Source organism: Scyliorhinus canicula, chromosome 24, assembly GCF_902713615.1.
Source record: "Scyliorhinus canicula chromosome 24, sScyCan1.1, whole genome shotgun sequence".
NCBI classification, from domain to species: Eukaryota; Metazoa; Chordata; class Chondrichthyes; order Carcharhiniformes; family Scyliorhinidae; genus Scyliorhinus; species Scyliorhinus canicula.
This window is the reverse complement of record NC_052169.1, coordinates 25,038,931-25,059,015: the sequence shown is the minus strand read 5'-3', so window position 1 is coordinate 25,059,015 and position 20,085 is coordinate 25,038,931. Positions and strand designations below refer to the sequence as shown.

At 45.9% G+C, this 20,085-nt stretch overlaps 1 protein-coding gene across 7 annotated transcripts in view; it reads left to right on the top strand.

Moving 5' to 3' along the window:
- Positions 1-20,085, top strand: part of vps13c (vacuolar protein sorting 13 homolog C) — a 368,173-nt gene that overhangs the window by 216,176 nt on the left and 131,912 nt on the right. For all 7 annotated transcript variants that reach the window (XR_005458698.1, XR_005458696.1, XR_005458697.1 and 4 more), the window contains 5 exons: positions 2,880-2,983; positions 9,640-9,807; positions 12,310-12,614; positions 15,429-15,576; positions 19,613-19,766. Coding sequence is in view for 4 of the 7 variants with exons in the window: in XM_038784422.1 (XP_038640350.1) it covers positions 2,880-2,983; positions 9,640-9,807; positions 12,310-12,614; positions 15,429-15,576; positions 19,613-19,766 (879 nt within the window). In the remaining 3 variants the exon portion in view is untranslated. The remainder of the gene's footprint in view (positions 1-2,879; positions 2,984-9,639; positions 9,808-12,309; positions 12,615-15,428; positions 15,577-19,612; positions 19,767-20,085) is intronic.

Here is a 20,085-nt window from a genome sequence, read left to right as displayed (position 1 = left end):
GGGGAACGGGGGGAGGGGTTTCTGGGCGGGAACGCGGGGAGGGGTTTCTGGGCGGGAACGCGGGGAAGGGTTTCTGGGAGGGAACGTGGTGAGGGGTTTCTGGGCGGGAACGCGGGGAAGGGTTTCTGGGCGGGAACGCGATGAGGGGTTTCTGGGAGGGAACGCGGGGAAGGGTTTCTGGGTCGGAACACGGGGAAGGGTTTCTGGTTGGAACGCGGGGAAGGGTTTCTGGGTGGGAACGCGGGGAAGGGTTTCTGGGTGGGAACGCGGGGAAGGGTTTCTGGGCAGAACGCGGGGGAGGGGTTTCTGGGCAGGACGTGGTGAGGGGTTTCTGGGCGGGAACGCGGTGAGGGTTTCGGGCGGGAACGCGGGAGGGTTTCTGGGGGGGGGGGGGGGTGGGGGGAACGCGGGGAAGGGTTCTGGGGCGGGAACGCGGGGAAGGGTTTCTGGGCGGGAACGTGGTGAGGGGTTTCTGGGCGGGAAGCGGGAAGGGTTTCTCGGCTGGGAACGCGGGGAAGGGTTTCTCGGCGGGACAACGCGGGGACGGGTTTCTCGGGCGGGAACGCGGTGGCGTGAGGGTTTCTGGGCGGGAACGCTGGTGAGGGGTTTCCTGGGCGTGAACGCCGGGGTGAAGGGTTTCTGGGCGGGGAACGCGGGAAGGGTGTCTGGGCGGGAACCGGCGGGGAGGGTTTCTGGGCGGGGAAAGCGGGGGAAGGGTTTCTGGCGGGAACGCGGGAAGTGTTTCTCAGCGGGGACGCTGGGAAGAGGTTTTTTTTTTCTCCGCTGGCTGGGAAGAGGTTCTGGGCGGGAACGTGGTGAGGGGCTTTTGGACCTCCACACGTTCGGGGGGGGGGGGGTGGGTTGCGGGGGGGCTGCTGGACCGTGCTGCAGCGAGGGGTTTCTGCTGCTGGATGGGCTTTAGATAAATGCGCTTTCAAGTTCCAAAATAATCCGCAGTGTACAAAGTGAAATCTTGTCCATTAATCCCCTTGTCCCTGCTCTTCCCAAGACCAGCCTGTACAATCAGCTGGTAACCAATTGATATCATTTCTCCTCTTTCAAACATCTTGTCTTAAGAGGATGTTGGCCACCATGGACTTCCATTTATTTGTGTATGATTACATTTGGCAATGTTGCGCAGTGGTATCACAGGACCTCATTAAAGACTTGGTTCAAACATGGGCAGATGAGCTGAATGCTGGAAGTGAGAGTGATTGCCCTTGACATTAAGGCAACATTTAACCCAGTTTGGCATCCAGCAGCCCTGGCAAAACTGGAATCAATGGGAATTGGGGAAAGCTCTCCATTGGCTGGAGTCGTAACCTGGCACAAAGGAAAGATGGTTGTGGTATTTGGAGGTCAATCATCTCAGTTCCAGGATATCACTGCAGGAGTTCCTCAGTCTAGTGTCCTAGTCCCAACCATCTTCAACTGCTTCATCAATGACCTTGCTCGTGTCATAAGGTCCGAAGTGGGGATGTTCGCTGATGATTGCACAATTTTCAGCACCATTCGCGACTCCTCAGATACTGAAGCAGTACATGTCCAAATGCAGCACGATCTGGAAAATATCCAGGCTTGGGCTTACAAGTGACAAGTAACGTTTGTGCTCACACAAGTGTCAAGCAATAGCCATTTCTGAGAAGAGAGAATCAAGCCATCGCCCCTTGACATTTAATGGCTTTACCATCGCTGAATCCTGGATTTTACCATTGATCAGAAATTGACCTGGACTGGCCATATAATTACTGTGGCTACAAAAGCAGATTAAAGGTTATGATTCCTGCAGCAAGTAACTCACCACCTGACCTCCCCATCTATACGGCACAAGTATAATGCAATACACTCCAGTTGCTTGGATGAAGAAAGGTGAGGTAAAGTCGCCATCGTCCCTGGTGACGAGAGGCCCCCCTTTGAGGGGGAGAGCTGGCTGGTGGTGATTTAACCTGAGGGTCACCCACACCTCAGACAGGGGACAAGGTTGAGAAGGCGGGGCCTTCATGGATAACCTCAGCTGGTACGGGATTCGAACCCTCGCTGTTGGCCTCGCTCTGCATCACGAACCAGATGTCCAGCCAACTGCGCTAAACCGGGACCTGGTAGGTCCAACAACACTCCAGAAGCTCGACACCATCCAAATCAGCCCCGCTTGATTGCTCCCCATCCACAAACGTTCACTCTGTCCACCACAGACACGCAGTGGCAGCCGTGTGCACCATCTACAAGACGCACTGCAGTAACTCACCAAGGTTCCTCAGACAGCACCTACCAAACCCATGACCACAAGGACAAGGGTAGCAGATACCTGGGAACTCCACCAAGGGTTTTCCCTCCAAGCCGCTCACCATCCTGTCTTGGAAATACATCGGCGTTCCTTCACTGTCACTGGGGAAACATCCTGGAACTCCCTCCCTGAACTGCAGTGGTTCAAGCAGGCAGCTCACCACCGCCTTCTGAAGGGCAACTCGGGATGGGCAATAAACGCTAGACTAGCCAGGCGGCTAGACGGCCACATCCCAGCAATGAATGTGGCAATGTGATTATATGAGATTAAATGTTGACAGATCGTGGGTGCCACATTGTGAGATCTAAACTTCAAATGAATGGTACAGAATTCACCCAGCAAGTTGATGTCTCCTTTATTGTTTCTAAACTTTAGTTTAGAGATTACAGACCATTATACTTGCAGCCTTTTCACATTTAAACAGTTCTTTTTAATTGTAGCTTCCATTGCTCTTTAACTATACTGTTAAGTTACTAATATGGGTAGTTAAAATAGTTCTGGTTTGATGGGATAAATAGCTTATTTCCGTGATAAAATAATCTAGTTTGATATAAAATTTGAGATTATATGATGGCCTTTCAACATGACTTTCCAGGTATGGATGCATCTGTATCTGTGCAGTCAAAGCAGACAGAGGTTTTTGCCCGACTTAAAGATATCATAGTTACAGATGTTGGCTCAAAGACCATACACGAAAAGGTAAGCTGTTCGATACAGGTGCGAGTTATTATGAGCAGCGTATTAGTCCACGCGGGCTCGTGCTAAAATTAAATAACCATTTTGTTTTCATCTGTGCAATTTTATTCTGATTGCTGGCAAAAGATATGTGGACTGTGACCCTAAATGAGTACTCCTCGGATAGTGAGATGGCTGAGTTAAAGTCTCTGTTTGAGCTCTTTAGGCGGCTGGATCCCAGGTGCTTTGGGAAGGTGATAGATTTCCCTTCTAAACTGCTTCAGTCTGTGGTAAAGATAGGCTGTTTCCCACCTGGGAGGGGGTTTGCTTACTTCAAAGGGAAGTTGAGAGCCAATCATCATGGTGTGTGCCTGGAGTTTCACCTCTGTACAAATGTAACACAGAGAGGCTGGGTTAGAATTTAATTTGGATAAATTTGATGTGATGCATTTTGGTAGATCGAATCAGGGCAGGACCAACTCAGTTAATGGTAGGGAGTTGGGGAGAGTTACAGGACAAAGAGATCTTGGGGTACAGGTTCATAGCTCCTTGAAGGTGGAGTTGCAGGTGGACAGGGTGGTGAAGGAGGCATTCAGCGTGCTAGGTTTTATTGATCAGAATATTGAATACAGGAGTTGGGACGTCTTGTTGAAGTTGTACAAGACATTGGTAAGACCACACATGGAATACTGTGTTCAGTTCTGGCCACCCAGAAAGGGAGGATATTGTCAAACTAGAAAGAGTGCAGGAAAGATTTACCAGGATACCAGGACTTGTTAGTCTGAGTTATAAGGATAGGCTGGGACTTTTTCACCTGGAGCATCGGAGGCTTAGGGATGATCTTATGGAGGTCTATAAAGTAATGAGGGGCATCGATAAGGTAGATAGTCAGCATCTTTTCCCAAAGGTAGAGGAGTCTAAAAGTAGAGGGCATAGGTTTATTGTGAGAGGGGAGAGATACAAAAGAGACCAGAGGGGAAATTTCTTTGCAGAGGGTGGTGAATATCTGGAACGGGCTGCCAGAGGCGGGAGGCGGGTACGATGTTGTCTTTTAAAAAGCAGTTAGACAGTTACATGGGCAGGGTGGGTATAGAGGGATATGGGCCAAATGCAGGCAAGTGGAACTATCTTAGTGATAGAAACTGGGCAGCTTGGACAAGCTGGGCCGAAGGGCCTGTTTCCATGCTGGAAACATGTATGGCTCTAGAAGAGCAGGTTTTTTTCCCCCTCCTTGATGAAGTTTGTAAATCAATTGTGTTTTTGCAACCAAGCTGAGGGGCTGATGCTATTTTATTTTATCTGGTAACAGCTTTATGTTTTCAGGCTTTTTTTTAAAACCATGTTTAATTTTCAAGCTGACTTGTTGGGATTTCAACTCAAATTCACCGGATTATTAGTTCAGGCTCTGGGATAGAACTCCAGTGATAAATCACTCCATTACTGCATTCTGACATTGCCACGATAAATGGGATCAGGCTCTGTAATAAAAGTCGTACGCTTTATTTAAGGTGGAATATCTTAACATTGTAAAAGGAAGGATCTAAAATAGTCGTGTATGAATTTTCTCACCAGTTCACATGCACAATGCAGTGATTTTCATTTTTGCTATGAGATGCATTGTGCCACATTTGACCATTCGCAGTTGTTAGGACTCGTGCTTTCCCTGTTACAGTTTCACTGGTGGTTACAATTCCTTTAATAGCTTACACCCAATCATAACCAATCGACGTTGTGCTAATTTCAGTTCTTTCACAACTTATTTACATCAACCTGCTTGTTTTGAGCACTTCACTATCCTGACTGTGTCAGCCCCTTACTCAATAACTACAGGAATATTTCTATTTGGGAAGCCTTTCATGTTTGCTACATGTTGCAAACCAAGGTTGGATTTTGAGACAGAACTGCTGTTGGACGTTTTGCTCCATCTTGCGTTCTTTTGTGTAATTTGTTCCCCTTGTCATCATGCTGTTCAAGTTTTAAGAGGCAGCAGTTGGCCATTCAGCGTTTCAAACCTGTTTCACCATTCAGTATTATCATAACTGAGCTGCTCTCTGCATTATCTTGACCGTCCTGCATTATCACCGCCCCTGTTAAATCCTTTGGTATTCAAAAATCCGTCTTTCTTTGGCTTGAATATATTAAATAACTGGGTGTCCACATACACTCGCTAGAGAATTCCAACGGTCCATTAAATTTATTTTCACCTCGGTCATAAGTGTTTGACACCTTACTCTGAGACCGTGATCTCTAGTTCTGTGCTTCTCGGGGAGAGGAAACCCCTTCAGAATTTTATATGTTTCAATAAGATCAATACCTGTCCTCAAAATTTCAGGGAATACAGCACATAGAACATTACAGCGCAGTACAGGCCCTTCGGCCCTCGATGTTGCGCTGACCTGTGAAACTCCTCTAAAGCCCCTCTACATTATTCCCTTATCGCCCATTATGCCTATCTAATGACCATTTGAATGCGTTTAGTGTTGGCGAGTCCACTACTGTTGCAGGCAGGGCATTCCACACCCTTACTACTCTCTGAGTAAAGAACCTACCTCTGACATCTGTCCTATATCTATCTCCCCTCAATTTAAAGCTATGTCCCCTCGTGCTAGACATCACCATCCGAGGAAAAAGGCTCTCAATGTCCACCCTATCTAATCCTCTGATCATCTTGTATGCTTCAATTAAGTCACCTCTTAACCTTCTTCTCTCTAACGAAAACAGCCTCAAGTCCTTCAGCCTTTCCTCATAAGAAAGTTTCCTCATAGCTCAGTCTACTCAATGTCTCTCAATAGGACCAGGAGCCACTCTCGTGGATATTTGTTGCACTCTGTTCATAGCCGATATGTTTCTCTCTGAATAAAGTAAACAAAATTCTACATTACTTCAGGTGTGGTCTTGCCAATATCCGTGCAGTGAGACGTTTTCACTCTTCCACTTTATAAGAAAATCTAACAGACTATTTGCTTTGTTAATTGTTTGCTGTAATGTACTCTCTGTGATGCCTAGGTCCCTATGAGTATCAACATTCCAGTCTCACACCATTTAAAAAACATTCTGCGTTACTGTTTTTCCTTCAAAAGTGGAGAACTTTGCACTTGTCCACATTATAGTCCATTTGCCATGGTCATGCCCACTTCAATTGTGTTCCTTTGCAGTCTTTTTTTCTGTTCTCCTCAGCTGACTTTCCCACCTCACTGAATATCATCGGCAAGCTTGGATACTTTACATTCTGTTCCCACATCCAATTTAATTTAAGTTAGCTGATCTGCGTGGTACCCTTCTGATTGCAGTCTGCCCACCGGAAGTAATCTGTTCTTTCCTGCTGTTTGACAATTAGTTAATAGGCAGAAAACAATCCATGCTGATGTGCTGCCCCTAAACCAGTGATCCCTAACTTTGTGTAATAGCATCTTTTATCAAATACTATTTCAAAATCCCAGCTATATTCTGTAAGGTAAGAGGGGATGGAGGCTAGGGCAGTTGCATGCTCCTCCTGTAGGATGTGGGTGGTGAGGGCTACCACCTGTGCCCCCGCTGACTATACCTGCGGGAAGTGCACCCAAAAATCTTTGGCGGGTAGGATCAAAGAAAACCCCAAGGTCTTTTACTCATATGTGAGAAATATGAGAATGACTAGAGCGAGGGTAGGTCCGATCAAGGACAGTAGCGGGAGATTGTGTATTGAGTCAGAAGAGATAGGAGAGGTCTTGAACGAGTACTTTACTTCAGTATTTACGAATGAGAGAGACCATATTGTTGGAGAGGAAAGTGTGAAACTGACTGGTGAGCTCGAGGAGATACTTGTTAGGAAGGAAGATGTGTTGGGCATTTTGAAAAACTTGAGGATAGACATGTCCCCCGGGCCTGACGGGATATATCCAAGGATACTATGGAAAGCAAGAGATGAAATTGCAGAGCCGTTGGCAATGATCTTTTCGTCCTCACTGTCAACAGGGGTGGTGCCAGGGGATTGGAGAGTGGTAAATGTCGTGCCCCTGTTCAAAAAAGGCAATAGGGATAACTCTGGGAATTACAGGCCAGTTAGTCTTACTTCGGTGGCAGGCAAAGTAATGGAAAGGGTACTGAGGGATAGGATTTCTGAGCATCTGGAAAGACACTGCTTGATTAGGGATAGTCAGCACGGATTTGTGAGGGGTAGGTCTTGCCTCACAAGTCTTATTGAATTCTTTGACGAGGTGACCAAGCACGTGGATGAAGGTAAAGCAGTGGATGTAGTGTACATGGATTTTAGTAAGGCATTTGATAAGGCTTATGCAGAAAGTAAGGAGGCATGGGATAGTGGGAAATTTGGCTTGTTGGATAACGAACTGGCTAACCGATAGAAGTTAGAGAGTGGTGGTGGATGGCAAATATTCAGCCTGGAGCCCAGTTACCAGTGGCTTACCGCAGGGATCAGTTCTGGGTCCTCTACTATTTGTGATTTTCATTAATGACTTGGAAGAGGGAGTTGAAGGGTGGGTCAGTAAATTTGCAGACGATACCAAGATTGGTAGAGTTGTGAATAGTGAGGAGGGGTGTTGTCGGCTGCAAAGAGACATAGATGGGATGCAGAGCTGGGCTGAGAAGTGGCAGATGGAGTTTAACCCTGAAAAGTGTGAGGTTGTCCATTTTGGAAGGACAAATATGAATGCGGAATACAGGGTTAACGGTAGGGTTCTTGGCAATGTAGAGGAGCAGAGATCTTGGGGTCTATGTTCATAGATCTTTCAAAGTTCGCACTCAAGTGGATAGAGCTGTGAAGAAGGCCTATGGTGTGCTAGCGTTCATTAGCAGAGGGATTGAATTTCAGAGCCGTGAGGTGATGATGCAGCCGTACAAAACCTTGGTACGGCCACATTTGGAGTAGTGTGCAGTTCTGGTCGCCTCATTTTAGGAAGGATGTGGAAGCTTTGGAAAAGGTGCAAAGGAGATTTACCAGGGTGTTGTCTGGAATGGAGAGTAGGTCTTACGAGGAAAGGTTGAGGGTGCTAGGCCTTTTCTCATTAGAACGGAGAAGGATGAGGGGCGACTTGATAGAGGTTTATAAGATGATCAGGGGAATAGATAGAGTAGACAGTCAGAGACTTTTTCCCCGGGTGGAACAAACCATTACAAGGGGTCATAAATTTCAGGTGAATGGTGGAAGATATAGGAGGGATGTCAGAGGTAGGTTCTTTACCCAGAGAGTAGTGGGGGCATGGAATGCACTGCCTGTGGAAGTAGTTGAGTCGGAAACATTAGGGACCTTCAAGTGGCTATTGGATAGGTGCATGGATTACGGTAGAATGATGGGGTGTTCTTAATCTAGGACAAAAGTTTGGCACAACATCGTGGGCCGAAGGGCCTGTTCTGTGCTGTATTGTTCTATGTTCTCTGTTCTATATACTATGTCCACTGGGTTTCCTTCATCAGTCTTTCTGGTTCCAACCTGAAAATCCCGTAACGCATTTGTCAAATATAATTTCCCTTTCATAAATCCGAGTTGACTCTGCTTACTCGTATTATGATTTTCTAAGTGTTACTTTGCTCTTCATTAGTTCGCATTTTCCCTCCTTTTGATGTCAAGTAAACTGACTTGTGGTCCCCTGTTTTTTCTCTCCATCCTTTCCTGAATAATCAGATCAGGTTTGCTGCCTTTAAATCCATGGACATTGACCCAGAATTGAGAAAATCCAATGCACCCATCACACCTGTAGCAATCTCTTTCAAAACACTCGTGTCGAGTCAATCAGATCCAGGGGATTTCTCGACTTTAAACCCCATTAATTGTTTCTTTACCAGGAATAATATCCCTAAACTCCTCACTTTCACTAGATTCTTAGTTGACCACTCGATTGAAACGTTTCTTATATCTTTTACTGTGATGACAGAGTATTTCTTTTTGTGCTTCTACTATTTTTTTTACCTCCCCATTATAATTTTTTCTGTTTCTTTTCCTCATGGTACCAGGTGTTTACATTTGTTAATCACGTACCTAAAGAAGCTTTTACAATAAAAAAAGGAAGTGCTGGGAAAACTCAACAGGTTTGGCAACCTCTGTTTAGGCAGGAACAAAGTTAACATTTCAATTCCAAAATGACCCTTCTCTGGAAACTTTTTATGCCTTTTGCCATTTTGCTCTCATATTTTTTCAGTTTCTCAAATGCCTTGATCTTTTTTCTCGGAATTCTAGAACCCTTCGATCGTGAGGCTTATTACTCTTTTTTTGCAACACCATAAACCACTTCCTTTCATTCTATCTTCAACTTGTTAGTTGTGTTTGGACCACTTTTCCCATGGGGTTTGTTATCCTTCAAGAGAATGCATATTTGTTGTAAATTCTAAATATAATCATTGTTTGCCATTCAATATGCACCGTCATATCTATTGATATAGTTTTCCAATCTACCGCCACCAATTCACCGCTCGTACCCGCGTAGCTTCCTCTGTTCAGGTTTAACACCCCCGATTTGTATGTAACCCTTTTATCATGCATTGACCACGATTCTCCAGAGACCCCTTTGCTACGAGACTGTTAATTAACCCTCATTGCACAGTACCAGATCTAAATTGGCCTGTGTTACCCTCTGGTTGGTTCTTCAACGGACTGATCTTCGGAACCAAACTTTATGAAATGTTTCCGTGCAGAATGAATTCACAATTATGGAAATATTGAGATGAGACTGTTCTTATATTATTAGATTGTGTCCATCATTGGTGATGAAGTCTTTAGCTTCAAGATGGTTTTGTGTTGCAATGCGACAGAGGGAGCGGACTACCTTGATATGTCAAAAGTGGATGGGGAAGTGACTTTGCAAGTGGGTTGCATTCAGTTGATGTACCTACACAAATTCTTCATGTCATTATTGGTGAGTATACTGCTTGGAAATTCTACGCAAACCTACCCTCAAACTACATTAAATCTTGGTTTTAAGTTTTAAGTGTCATGAGTTTATTTTAGTCGTTTCATACCGTATCTGATGTCGGATCATGTGACACAATTGACACCATTTTAGAGCGACTTGTGTAGCTACCTCACCCTCCTTCTCATTACTAGCCACCCAGTTCTCAAACGCTGCTGCCTCTTGACCCTCCAGTTCACAGTCTCTGCTGCTCCTTGACCCTCCCTCTCATTGCTGACCCTCCAATTCACAGTCTCTGCTGCTCTTTGATCCTCCAATTCACAGCCTCTGCTGCTCTTTGACCCTCCAGTTCACGTTTTGCTGCTCTTTGACCCTCCGATTCACAGTCTCTGCTGCTCTTTGACCCTCCAATTCACAGTCTCTGCTGCTCTTTGACCCTCCAGTTCAGTCTCTGCTGCTCTTTGACCCTCCAATTCACAGTCTCTGCTGCTCTTTCACCCTCCAATTCACAGTCTCTGCTGCTCTTTGACCCTCCAGTTCACGTTTTGCTGCTCTTTGACCCTCCAATTCAGTCTCTGGTGCTCCTTGACCCTCCCTCTCATTGCTGACCCTCAGGGTCCCAGTCTCTGCTGCTCCTTGACCCTCCCCCTCATTGCTGTCCCTCCGGACTTTGGCCTCCTTTGCTGGCCTGACCCTTCCTCCTGCTGCGGGCCCTCTGGTTCACAGCTTACCACTTTCAATATAAAGCATATCACCATACCTCTCGTTGCTCATCTCCAGAGTTCCTGCCTCTTGGCAGGAGAGGCGCCCAGCATGAACTGAGGGAGTTAGCACATTTATTTTATATTTCAAGTTTTTTGTTTAAAAAATTATTTTGTTTACCAGTATAGGAATTTACAATGTAAAGCATTTCAACTTGCAGGGGAAGTCTTATTTTATTTCGGATAATGGAGGTCCTACAGAACCTAACTCCAGCTTTTACATTGGTTTTCATCTGATTCACTTACAGTCCTTTCATTTAAAGCTGCACTTTTCAGAAATAAAACTGCAACTTTAATAGTGCTTCCTGTATTCTAATGAATTCCTGACCCTAACCTAGAACATAGAACAGCACAGAACAGGCCCTTCGGCCCTCGATGTTGTGCCGAGCAATGATCACCCTACTCAAACCCACGTACCCACCCTATACCCGTAACCCAACAACCACCATGCTACCTACCACCCTCCCTAAACCCGATCATATTGAAAACTCTGCTAACCAGTGTCCTCCCAACTTGCGTCAAGTCTGGCTCGCGACGCGTGTGGCCCGACTTGGGGTCATAGTGCAGCAACACTTATAAGATTTTAACATTTTTATTCTCATTTTTAAAAAATCCCATGGCCTTGCCTCTCCCTTCCTTCACTGGAATCTCCTTCACAGATACACACCATTGAGAATTCTGCTCCTCCGACTCCACTCAAATCCTTCAAAGTATCACTTGTTCGAACAAGGTGAACAAATTCAGGTTGACAAGCATGTTACCAGGGCTGGAAAATGTGGCTACGAGGAGAGATTGGAGAGGTTGTGGTTATTTTCCTTCGAACAAAGAAGGCTGAGGGGTGACTTAATTGAGGTGCAAGAAAGTGTGAGGGAAAGAGATAGAGGACTGGATAAAATTGTTTCCCTTGGTGGAGAATTCTAAAACCAGGGGACATAGATTCAAGATAAGTGGCAGAAGGTGTGGAGGGGACATGAGGAAGAATTTTTTATGCAGAGGGCAGTGGGAGTCTGGGATTTGCTGTCCGAGTTGGTGGTGGAGGCAGAGACCCTATTCTCTTGGAAGAAGTACCTGGAACTGCACCTTAAGTGCTCCAAGCCACAGGACAATGGAGAGGTGCGGGAAGGTGGGATTAGAAAGGGGACCTGGGTGTCCTCGGCCCGGCATCGGCAAAATGGGCCCAATGTGCTGTAACATTTTAATGGGCAGCACGGTAGCATTGTAGTTAACACAGTTGCTCACAGCTCCAGGGTCCCAGGTTTGATTCCCCGCTGGGTCACTGTCTGTACGGAGTCTGCACATCCTCCCCGTGTCTGCGTGGGTTTCCTCCGGGTGCTCCGGTTTCCTCCCAAAGTCCAAAGATGTGCAGGTTAGGTGTTTTGACCATGCTAAATTGCCCTTAGTGTCCCAAAAAGGTTAAGTGGGGGTGACTGGGTTACAGGGATAAGGTAGAGATTCGGGCTTGAGTAGGGTGCTCTTTGCAAGGGCCTGTGCAGACTCAATGGGCCGAATGGCCTCCTTCTGCACTGTACATTCTGTGATTCTATGATTGCGACAGCTGTTAGTGCTGGGCTGTGGGATGGTAAATGTTTGATTTGAATGACCTATTGTGAAAATACTGATTGAAGCAGAGTATTGTGTTCCGACCACTGGCTTACATTTCTCTCTGTTTATCCATGGGGAGAATTTTTTTTGTGGATTTTATATAAAATAGACTGATGCTCCCTCTATTTGTTGAAATGTCCAACAGAACTTCTTCGACAACTTCCAAGCGGCCAAGGAAGCGTTAAGCGCTGCCACAGCGCAGGCTGCAGAAAAAGCAGCCTCTAGCGTGAAGGATTTTGCTCAGAAGAGTTTCCGACTGGCAATGGACATCAATTTGAAAGCTCCAGTCATCATCATCCCAGAGTCCTCCATCTCCATGAACGCTGTGGTGGCAGATTTGGGTTTGATTACCGTTCAGAATAGATTCACTCTGATCTCTGCTGAAGGGTGCACACTGCCACCTGTGGTGGATATCATGGAGGTTCAACTAACACAGCTGAAGCTGTCCCGGTAAGATGCACTAGGAACAATTAATCCCGTGGTCGTAATCTAGCCCGCATGGGAATTGAATCCTATTCCTACTTTACTCAATTAGTTGTTGGGGAATAGGGGAGAGGTGCTTTCCATTATCCCTGTGATGTTCCCTTGAATTTTTACTTATTTTATGATTTTTTAAAGAACAAAGAAAAGTACAGCACAGGAACAGGCCCTACGGCCCTCCAAGCCTGCGCCGACCATGCTGCCCGTCTAAATTCAAATGGTAGCATACCGGGGTCCGCATCCCTCTATTCCCATCCTATTTGTGTATTTGTCAAGATGCCCCTTAAATGTCACTATCGTCCCTGCTTCCACCACCTCCTCCGGCAGCGAGTTCCAGGCACCCACTACCCTCTGTGTAAAAAAAACTTGCCTCGTACATCTCCTCTAAACCTTGCCCCTCATACCTTAAATCTATGCCCCCTAGTAATTGACCCCTCTACCCTGGGAAAAAGTCTCTGACTATCCACTCTGTCTCTGCCCTTCATAATTTTGTAGACCTCTATCAGGTCGCCCCTCAACCTCCTTCGTTCCAGTGTGAACAAACCAAGTTTATTCAACCTCTCCTCATAGCTAATGCCCTGGTAAATCTCTTCTGCACCCTCTCTAAAGTCTCCACATCTTTCTGGTAGTGTGGCGACCAGAATTGAACACTGTACTCCAAGTGTGGCCAAACTAAGGTTCTAAAGAGCTGCAACATAACTTGCCAATTTTTATACTCAATGCCCCGGCCAATGAAGGCAAGCATGCCGTATGCCTTCTTGACTACCTTCTCCACCGGTGTTACCCCTTTCAGTGACCTGTGGACCTGTACACCAAGAACTCTCTAACTGTCAATACTCTTAAGGGTTCTACCATTCACTGTATATTCCCTACCTGTATTAGACCTTCCAAAATGCATTACGTGACATTTGTCAGGATTAAACTCCATCTGCCATCTCTCCGCCCAAGTCTCCAAACAATCTAAATTATGCTGTAGCCTCTGACAGTTCTCAACGCTAACCACAATTCCACCAACCTTTGTGTCGTCCGCAAACTTACTAATCAGACCAGTTACATTTTCCTCCAAATCATTTATATATACTACGAACAGCAAAGGTCCCAGCACTGATCCCTGAGGAACACCACTAATCACAGCCCTCTAATCTGAAAAGCACCCTCCCATTGCTACTCTCTGCCTTCTATGACCTAGCCAGTTCTGTATCCATCTTGCCACCTCACCTCTTATCCTGTGTGACTTCACCTTTTGCCATGAGGGACCTTGTCAAAGGCCTTACTGAAGTCCATATAGACAACATGCACTGCCCTACCTGCATCAATCATCTTTGTGACCGCCTCGAAAAACTCGTATCAAATTAGTGAGACACGACCTTCACTGCCCTGTCTCATAGAACATAGAACAGTACAGCACAGAACAGGCCCTTCGGCCCTCGATGTTGTGCCGAGCAATGATCACCCCACTCAAACCCACGTATCCACCCTATACCCGTAACCCAACAAAGTTAACTTTCCTTTTCTAAAAATTGTTTAAATCATGGGACACCAGTTCCATGAGAATGGCGTTCACTTCCATTCTGAGGATGTGCAATAAGATTGTGGCAAAAGCAAAGAAATGATTAGCAGCGGGGGGAGAGATGATCACGGTTGGTAAGTGACTTGGGGACACGAGCCACATTGTGCGAGTCAATTCTAGATCACAATGAGCGTGAAGAGCGTTAAGCTAATGCCATGGGCAGATAACATTGATTAGATAATCTACCAGATTTGGGCAACATTCTCCAGACGTTAATATGAGCTCATATTTAGACATGGACATAGAATTTACAGTGCAGAAGGAGGCCATTCGGCCCATCGTGTCCACACCGGAAAGACCAACCCACCTAAGCCCACACCTCCACAACCCAGTAACCCCATGTAACCTTTTTGAACACTATGGGAAATTTAGCACGGCCAGTCCACCTAACTTGCACACCTTTGGACTGTGGGAGGAAACCGGAGCACCCAGAGGAAACCCACGCAGACACGGGGAGAAAGTGTAGACTCCCCACAGACAGTGACCCAAGCCTGGGACCCTGGAGCTGTGAAGCAACTGTGGTAACCGCTGTGCTACCATGCTGCATTTATGCAGTGTTTGGTGAAGAAAGCGATGCTTCAAGCCTCCGATTTATAAAAAAAACATTGATGACATCCCACCTCTGGCAGGATCTGATAGCTCCCAACATTTTAAAGGACCAAATGTTCTGAGCAACACTCTGGGTGAGTTTGAAGTCCAGTTCTCCGAACTATAGGTCCTCTGGCACGTTGCAGTAATCGCCGCTGATGTATTGGTGAAGTAATAAGGGAGGCATATTTTCGAGCCTTGTGATTTAAAAAAAAAAATTACCAGGAGCCTGGGGAGCCTATATTTCCCTGTTGCCTGCTCCATGAAACAAATCAACCAATCAGTGTCGACCTGCCAACCAATCAGCACTCTTTTCCCCTGTCATATGAGTTGTTCTGTTGGTTTGAAATTTGGAATTCTTGTGTTTGTCCCTGAAGGGTGCAAGACGTGAAGCTTCAGCTCCACGTATTTCTTTTCAGCAGCAGTAAGGGGGGACGCTGCGTCGTATTTGCTTGAGGCCTGCCCTCCGACTTCAATATAAAGCGTCACCATCTAGAGTATACGTGGCCCCGTGCTTTTGTTGTTTTTCCACAATTGTTTCGCCGTCTCTTTCCCAGTTGGGGAGAGAGGTTTTCTAAACCATTCTGGTCTAATTTCTTGGATTCTGCGTTTTCTTCCCGTTTCAGAACCATCCTGCAGAAAGACTCGGCACAGCCTGATTTTCAGATTTTACAACCAGTCAACATGCTGCTGACAATAAAACGAAATCTGGCTGTGGCTTGGTATCACAAAATCCCTGGCATAGAAATCAATGGAGATCTAAAGGCAATGAATGTAAGTATATTTTTCTAAGGCTCCAATCTGATCTGAGTGAATTCGCTGCAGGGTTAGAGAAACATTTACACTTCAGTATTTGGTTAGTGAATATGAACAGTTTTTAGGTATAGCAGGGTAGCACAGTGGTTAGCACTATGGCTTCACAGCGCCAGGGTTCCGTGTTCAATTCCCGGCTTGGGTCACTGTCTGCACGTTCTTCCTGTGTCTGCGTGGGTTTCCTCCGGGTGCTCCGGTTTCCTCCCACAGTCCAAAGGTGTGCAAGTTAGGTGGATTGGCCGTGCTAAATTGCCCTTAGCGTCCAAAATAGCCCTTAGTGTTGGATGGGGTTACTGGGTTATGGGGGTAGGGTGGAGGTGTGGACCTTGGGTAGGGTGCTCTTTCCAAGATGGCCTCCTTCTGCACTGTAAATTCTATGAAATTCATTTTTTCCAATTAAGGGGCAATTTAGCGTGGCCAATCCACCTACCCAGCACATCTTTAGGTTGTGGGAGTGAAACCCACGCAAGCACAGGGAGAATGTGCAAACTCCACACGGACAGTGACCCAGAGCTGGGATCGAACCGGGGACCTCGGCGCCATGAGGCAGCAGGACTAACCCACTGTGCCACCGTGCTGCCCGGAAAATAAATAATTGAATATATTCAAGTTACTAATTAAAACACATGGGATGGCAGGACAGTGGATATGTCGTGGCTGCAGCATGTGGGAGCTTCTGGATACCAGTGCGATCTAAGACAAACGTCCTGCAATAACTGTGTGACTTGAGGAGTTTCTGCTCAGAGTCATTGAGCTGGAGGCTGAGCTGTGGACACACCAGGGAGGAGAAAGTTACCTGGATGCTTTGCACCAGGAGGTTGTCACAGCCCTTCAGATAGGGTTGTCTGTCATGGTCGGGGACAGAAAGGTGTGACCAGCTGAGGCAGGTAAGGGGACGCAGAAAGCAGGAGTGCCACCTTCTGCAATCGTCAACGGGGTCAGCTTGTTTGGAGGAGAGTGGGGGCTGCAGGGTGCATGAGCTGACTGACCATGGTGACAAAGCCACTCAAATTGGAGGGGAGAAAAAAGGAATGTTGTGGTAGCAGGGGACAGTGTAGAACATAGAACATAGAACAGTACAGCACAGAACAGGCCCTTCGGCCCTCAATGTTGTGCCGAGCCATGATCACCCTACTCAAACCCACGTATCCACCCTATACCCGTAACCCAACAACCCCCCCTTAACCTTACTTTTATTAGGACACTACGGGCAATTTAGCATGGCCAATCTACCTAACCCGCACATCTTTGGACTGTGGGAGGAAACCGGAGCACCCGGAGGAAACCCACGCACACACGGGCAGGACGTGCAGACTCCACACAGACAGTGACCCAGCCGGGAATCGAACCTGGGACCCTGGAGCTGTGAAGCATTTATGCTAACCACCATGCTACCCTGCTGCCCCTGGATACCTGGGGCAATTTGCCCAATTTGCCCAATTCTGCTTCCCTGGTGATTGTAATTTTACTGAGATCCTTCCTCCCTTCCATTTCCTGACTTGCAGCTATCGCTGGGATGTTACTTGTATCTTCTTTAGTGAAAACTGATGCAAAATAGCTATTTTATTAATTTCGCCATAGCCCTACTTTCCAAAATCAAGTGTAGTGAGGGGGATTGACATTGTTCTGTGGAGCAAAGAGAGAGAGTCCAGACGGCTGTGTTGCCTGCTCAGTGCCAGGGTTTGCAGCATTTGCTCACACCTGGAAAGGAACTTGGAATGGAAGGGGGAGGATTCAGTTGTCGTGCTCCATGTGGTAACCAATGATGTAGGGAGGATGAGGAAAGTAGTTCCACATAGTCAATATGAGGATCTAGGCATCAAATGAAGAAACCAAATCTGAAAGATATCTCTTTATGCAATTAAATGTTTTTTTTTAAGGAGTTACATTTGCTCTCTTCCAGTTTAATGGAACTTTCCGCGAATCAATGGAAATTTGTTAAATTAGCATCAACTAACTCACTAGCCATTTCTTTCAAGACCTGAGGGTGAAGCCCATCCAGACCTGGAGATTTATCAGCCTGTCGACCCAACAATTTGCCCAATTCTGCTTCCCTGGTGATTGTAATTTTACTGAGATCCTCCCTCCCTTCCATTTCCTGACTTGCAGCTATCGCTGGGATGTTACTTGTATCTTCTTTAGTGAAAACTGATGCAAAATAGCTATTTTATTAATTTCGCCATAGCCCTACTTTCCAAAATCAATTTCCCATGCGCACTTTCTATAGGACCAAAATAACGAATGTAACTCCTTTATTCAAAAAGGGACGGAGACACAAAACTATCGGCCACTTAACTTACAATCTGTCAGAGGGAATATGTTAGAAGCTTGGAAATATTCAGGTAATCGGGTAGAGTCAACATGGTTTTGTGAAAGGGAGATCATGTTTAAGCAATTTACTGGAGTCCTTTGAAGGAGTCGCATGTGCTGTGGATACAGGGGGCATCAGTCATTGTACTGTACCAGAAGGCATTGGATAAGGTGCCATATCAAAAGTTATTGTGAAAACGAAAAACTCATGGTGCAGGGAGTAGCACATTGACACGGATTGAAGATTGGCTCGCTAGATTTGGCAGCGATGGGTCTTTCCCATCGAGTGATGTGAGGCCTCAATATTTTATAATTTATATAAATAACTTGGATGAGGGGGTTAAAGGAATGGTTGCCAAATTTGCTGATGACACCAAGGTAAGTTAGAAAGTAAATTGTGAGGCGGACATAAGGAGGCTACACGGGGACACAGATAGGTTAAATGAATGGGCAAAGATCTAGCAAATATTGTGTAATGTGGGCAAATGTGAATTGCCCCTTTTGGTAGGAAGAATAAAAAAGAAGCTTATTATCTAAATGGTGAGAGATTGCAGAGCTCTGAGATTCGAGTGATTTGAGTGTCCAAGTGTATGAGTCACAAAAGGCTAACGTGCATGTCCAGTGAGTAATTAGGAGAGCTAATTGAATATTATCGTTTATTCTGAGTGGAATTGAATACAAAAGTAGGCAGGTTATCCTTCAGTTGCACAGGGCATTGGGGACACCATACTGGTGTACTTGTGGACAGTTTGGGTTTCCTTATTTATGGGACGATGTAAATGTGTGGGAGGCAGTTCAGAGAAGGTTTAGCAGACTGATAACTGGAATGTGCGGGTTGTCTAATGGCAAAAGGTTGGACAGACTAGACTTGTATTGACTGCAGCTTCGAAGAGTAAGAGGCAACTTGATTGAAGCTTTCAGAACTAGGGGTCACTTGTTAAATATAAGGGATCGCCCATTTAAGACAGATGAGGAGAAATGTTTTCTCTGAGGGTTGAGAGTCTCTGGAACTCTCTTCCTCAAAAGGCAGTAGAAGCAGAGTCTTTGAATATTTTTAAGGAAGATTTATTCTTGATTAACGAGGGGGTGGAAGGTTATTGGGGGTAGACAGGTATATGGAGCCGAGGTTATAATCAGATCAACCATGATCTTATTGCATGGCGGAGCAGGCTCGAGGGGCCGAGTGGCCTACTCCTGCACCTCATTTGTACGTTTGTATTAAATTTGAAATTTTCAACCGTTTCTTCAAATCTCTCCATCTTTTTACATTCTGTTGTTGTTGAACCTCCTACTTTGCAGTCTCTGCTGTGCACTGTAGTCTTTTTGTGTTTTTCGCCTCCCATTTAAAATCCATTCTCTACCTTTGGAACAAAACTTGTGCTAGATTGATAAATATTTGTTCTCCAGATGTTTTAAGACCTGCATTAAGAAAGCCATAAATGGCACTTTGTTCAACCCTTCTGTTCAATTCACCGCATGTGGCTTTTAATGTAAAGCGTCAGATTTTGTATGCTTTCTATTTGTCAGTGTCCCAGGTACCCGAGCTCCTGATCATTTGTCCTTGCTCGCATCCCAACAGTTGAGTTCTGCTACTGCTGCCTAGTTGGCGTAATATCACTGGTGGGAAGAAATTTATGAAAAGCGAGATATTGATGCTTTGGTTTTCTTTGTCGCTCTTTGCTTGCAGGTTACGGTTGGTCAGGATGATCTGACAATCCTCATGAAAATTCTGCTGGAAAACTTTGGTGAGGTTGCAGGTGACCAGGGTGGTGTGGCAGGGCCCAAAGACTCGGACAAAATCAAAGAGAAAGTTGTTGTCTCAGGAGCTAGCCTGTGTGAAGGTACGTCATCCCCCCCCACCGACTCAATCATACCTTCGGCAAAACGTGGTTAGCTGTTTTATCTGTCGTGATGCCCTAAAGCAGATTGCAGTTTTTTGTTCATTTACAAATGTGGCCGCCTTAGACATTTGTTCTCCGTCCCTTTTTTCAGAAGCCACCTTCTTGAAACCATTACAGTCGGTGATTTTGGTCTCCTAGTTTTTGCAGCAATGTGATACTATTCTGTATTCTGTAGGACACCTGGGAGTGAACCACATTGCTGTGGGTTTGGCTTGCAAGGCAAGTCGAAGCTGATGAAGAAAGGCAGGTTTCCTTCGCT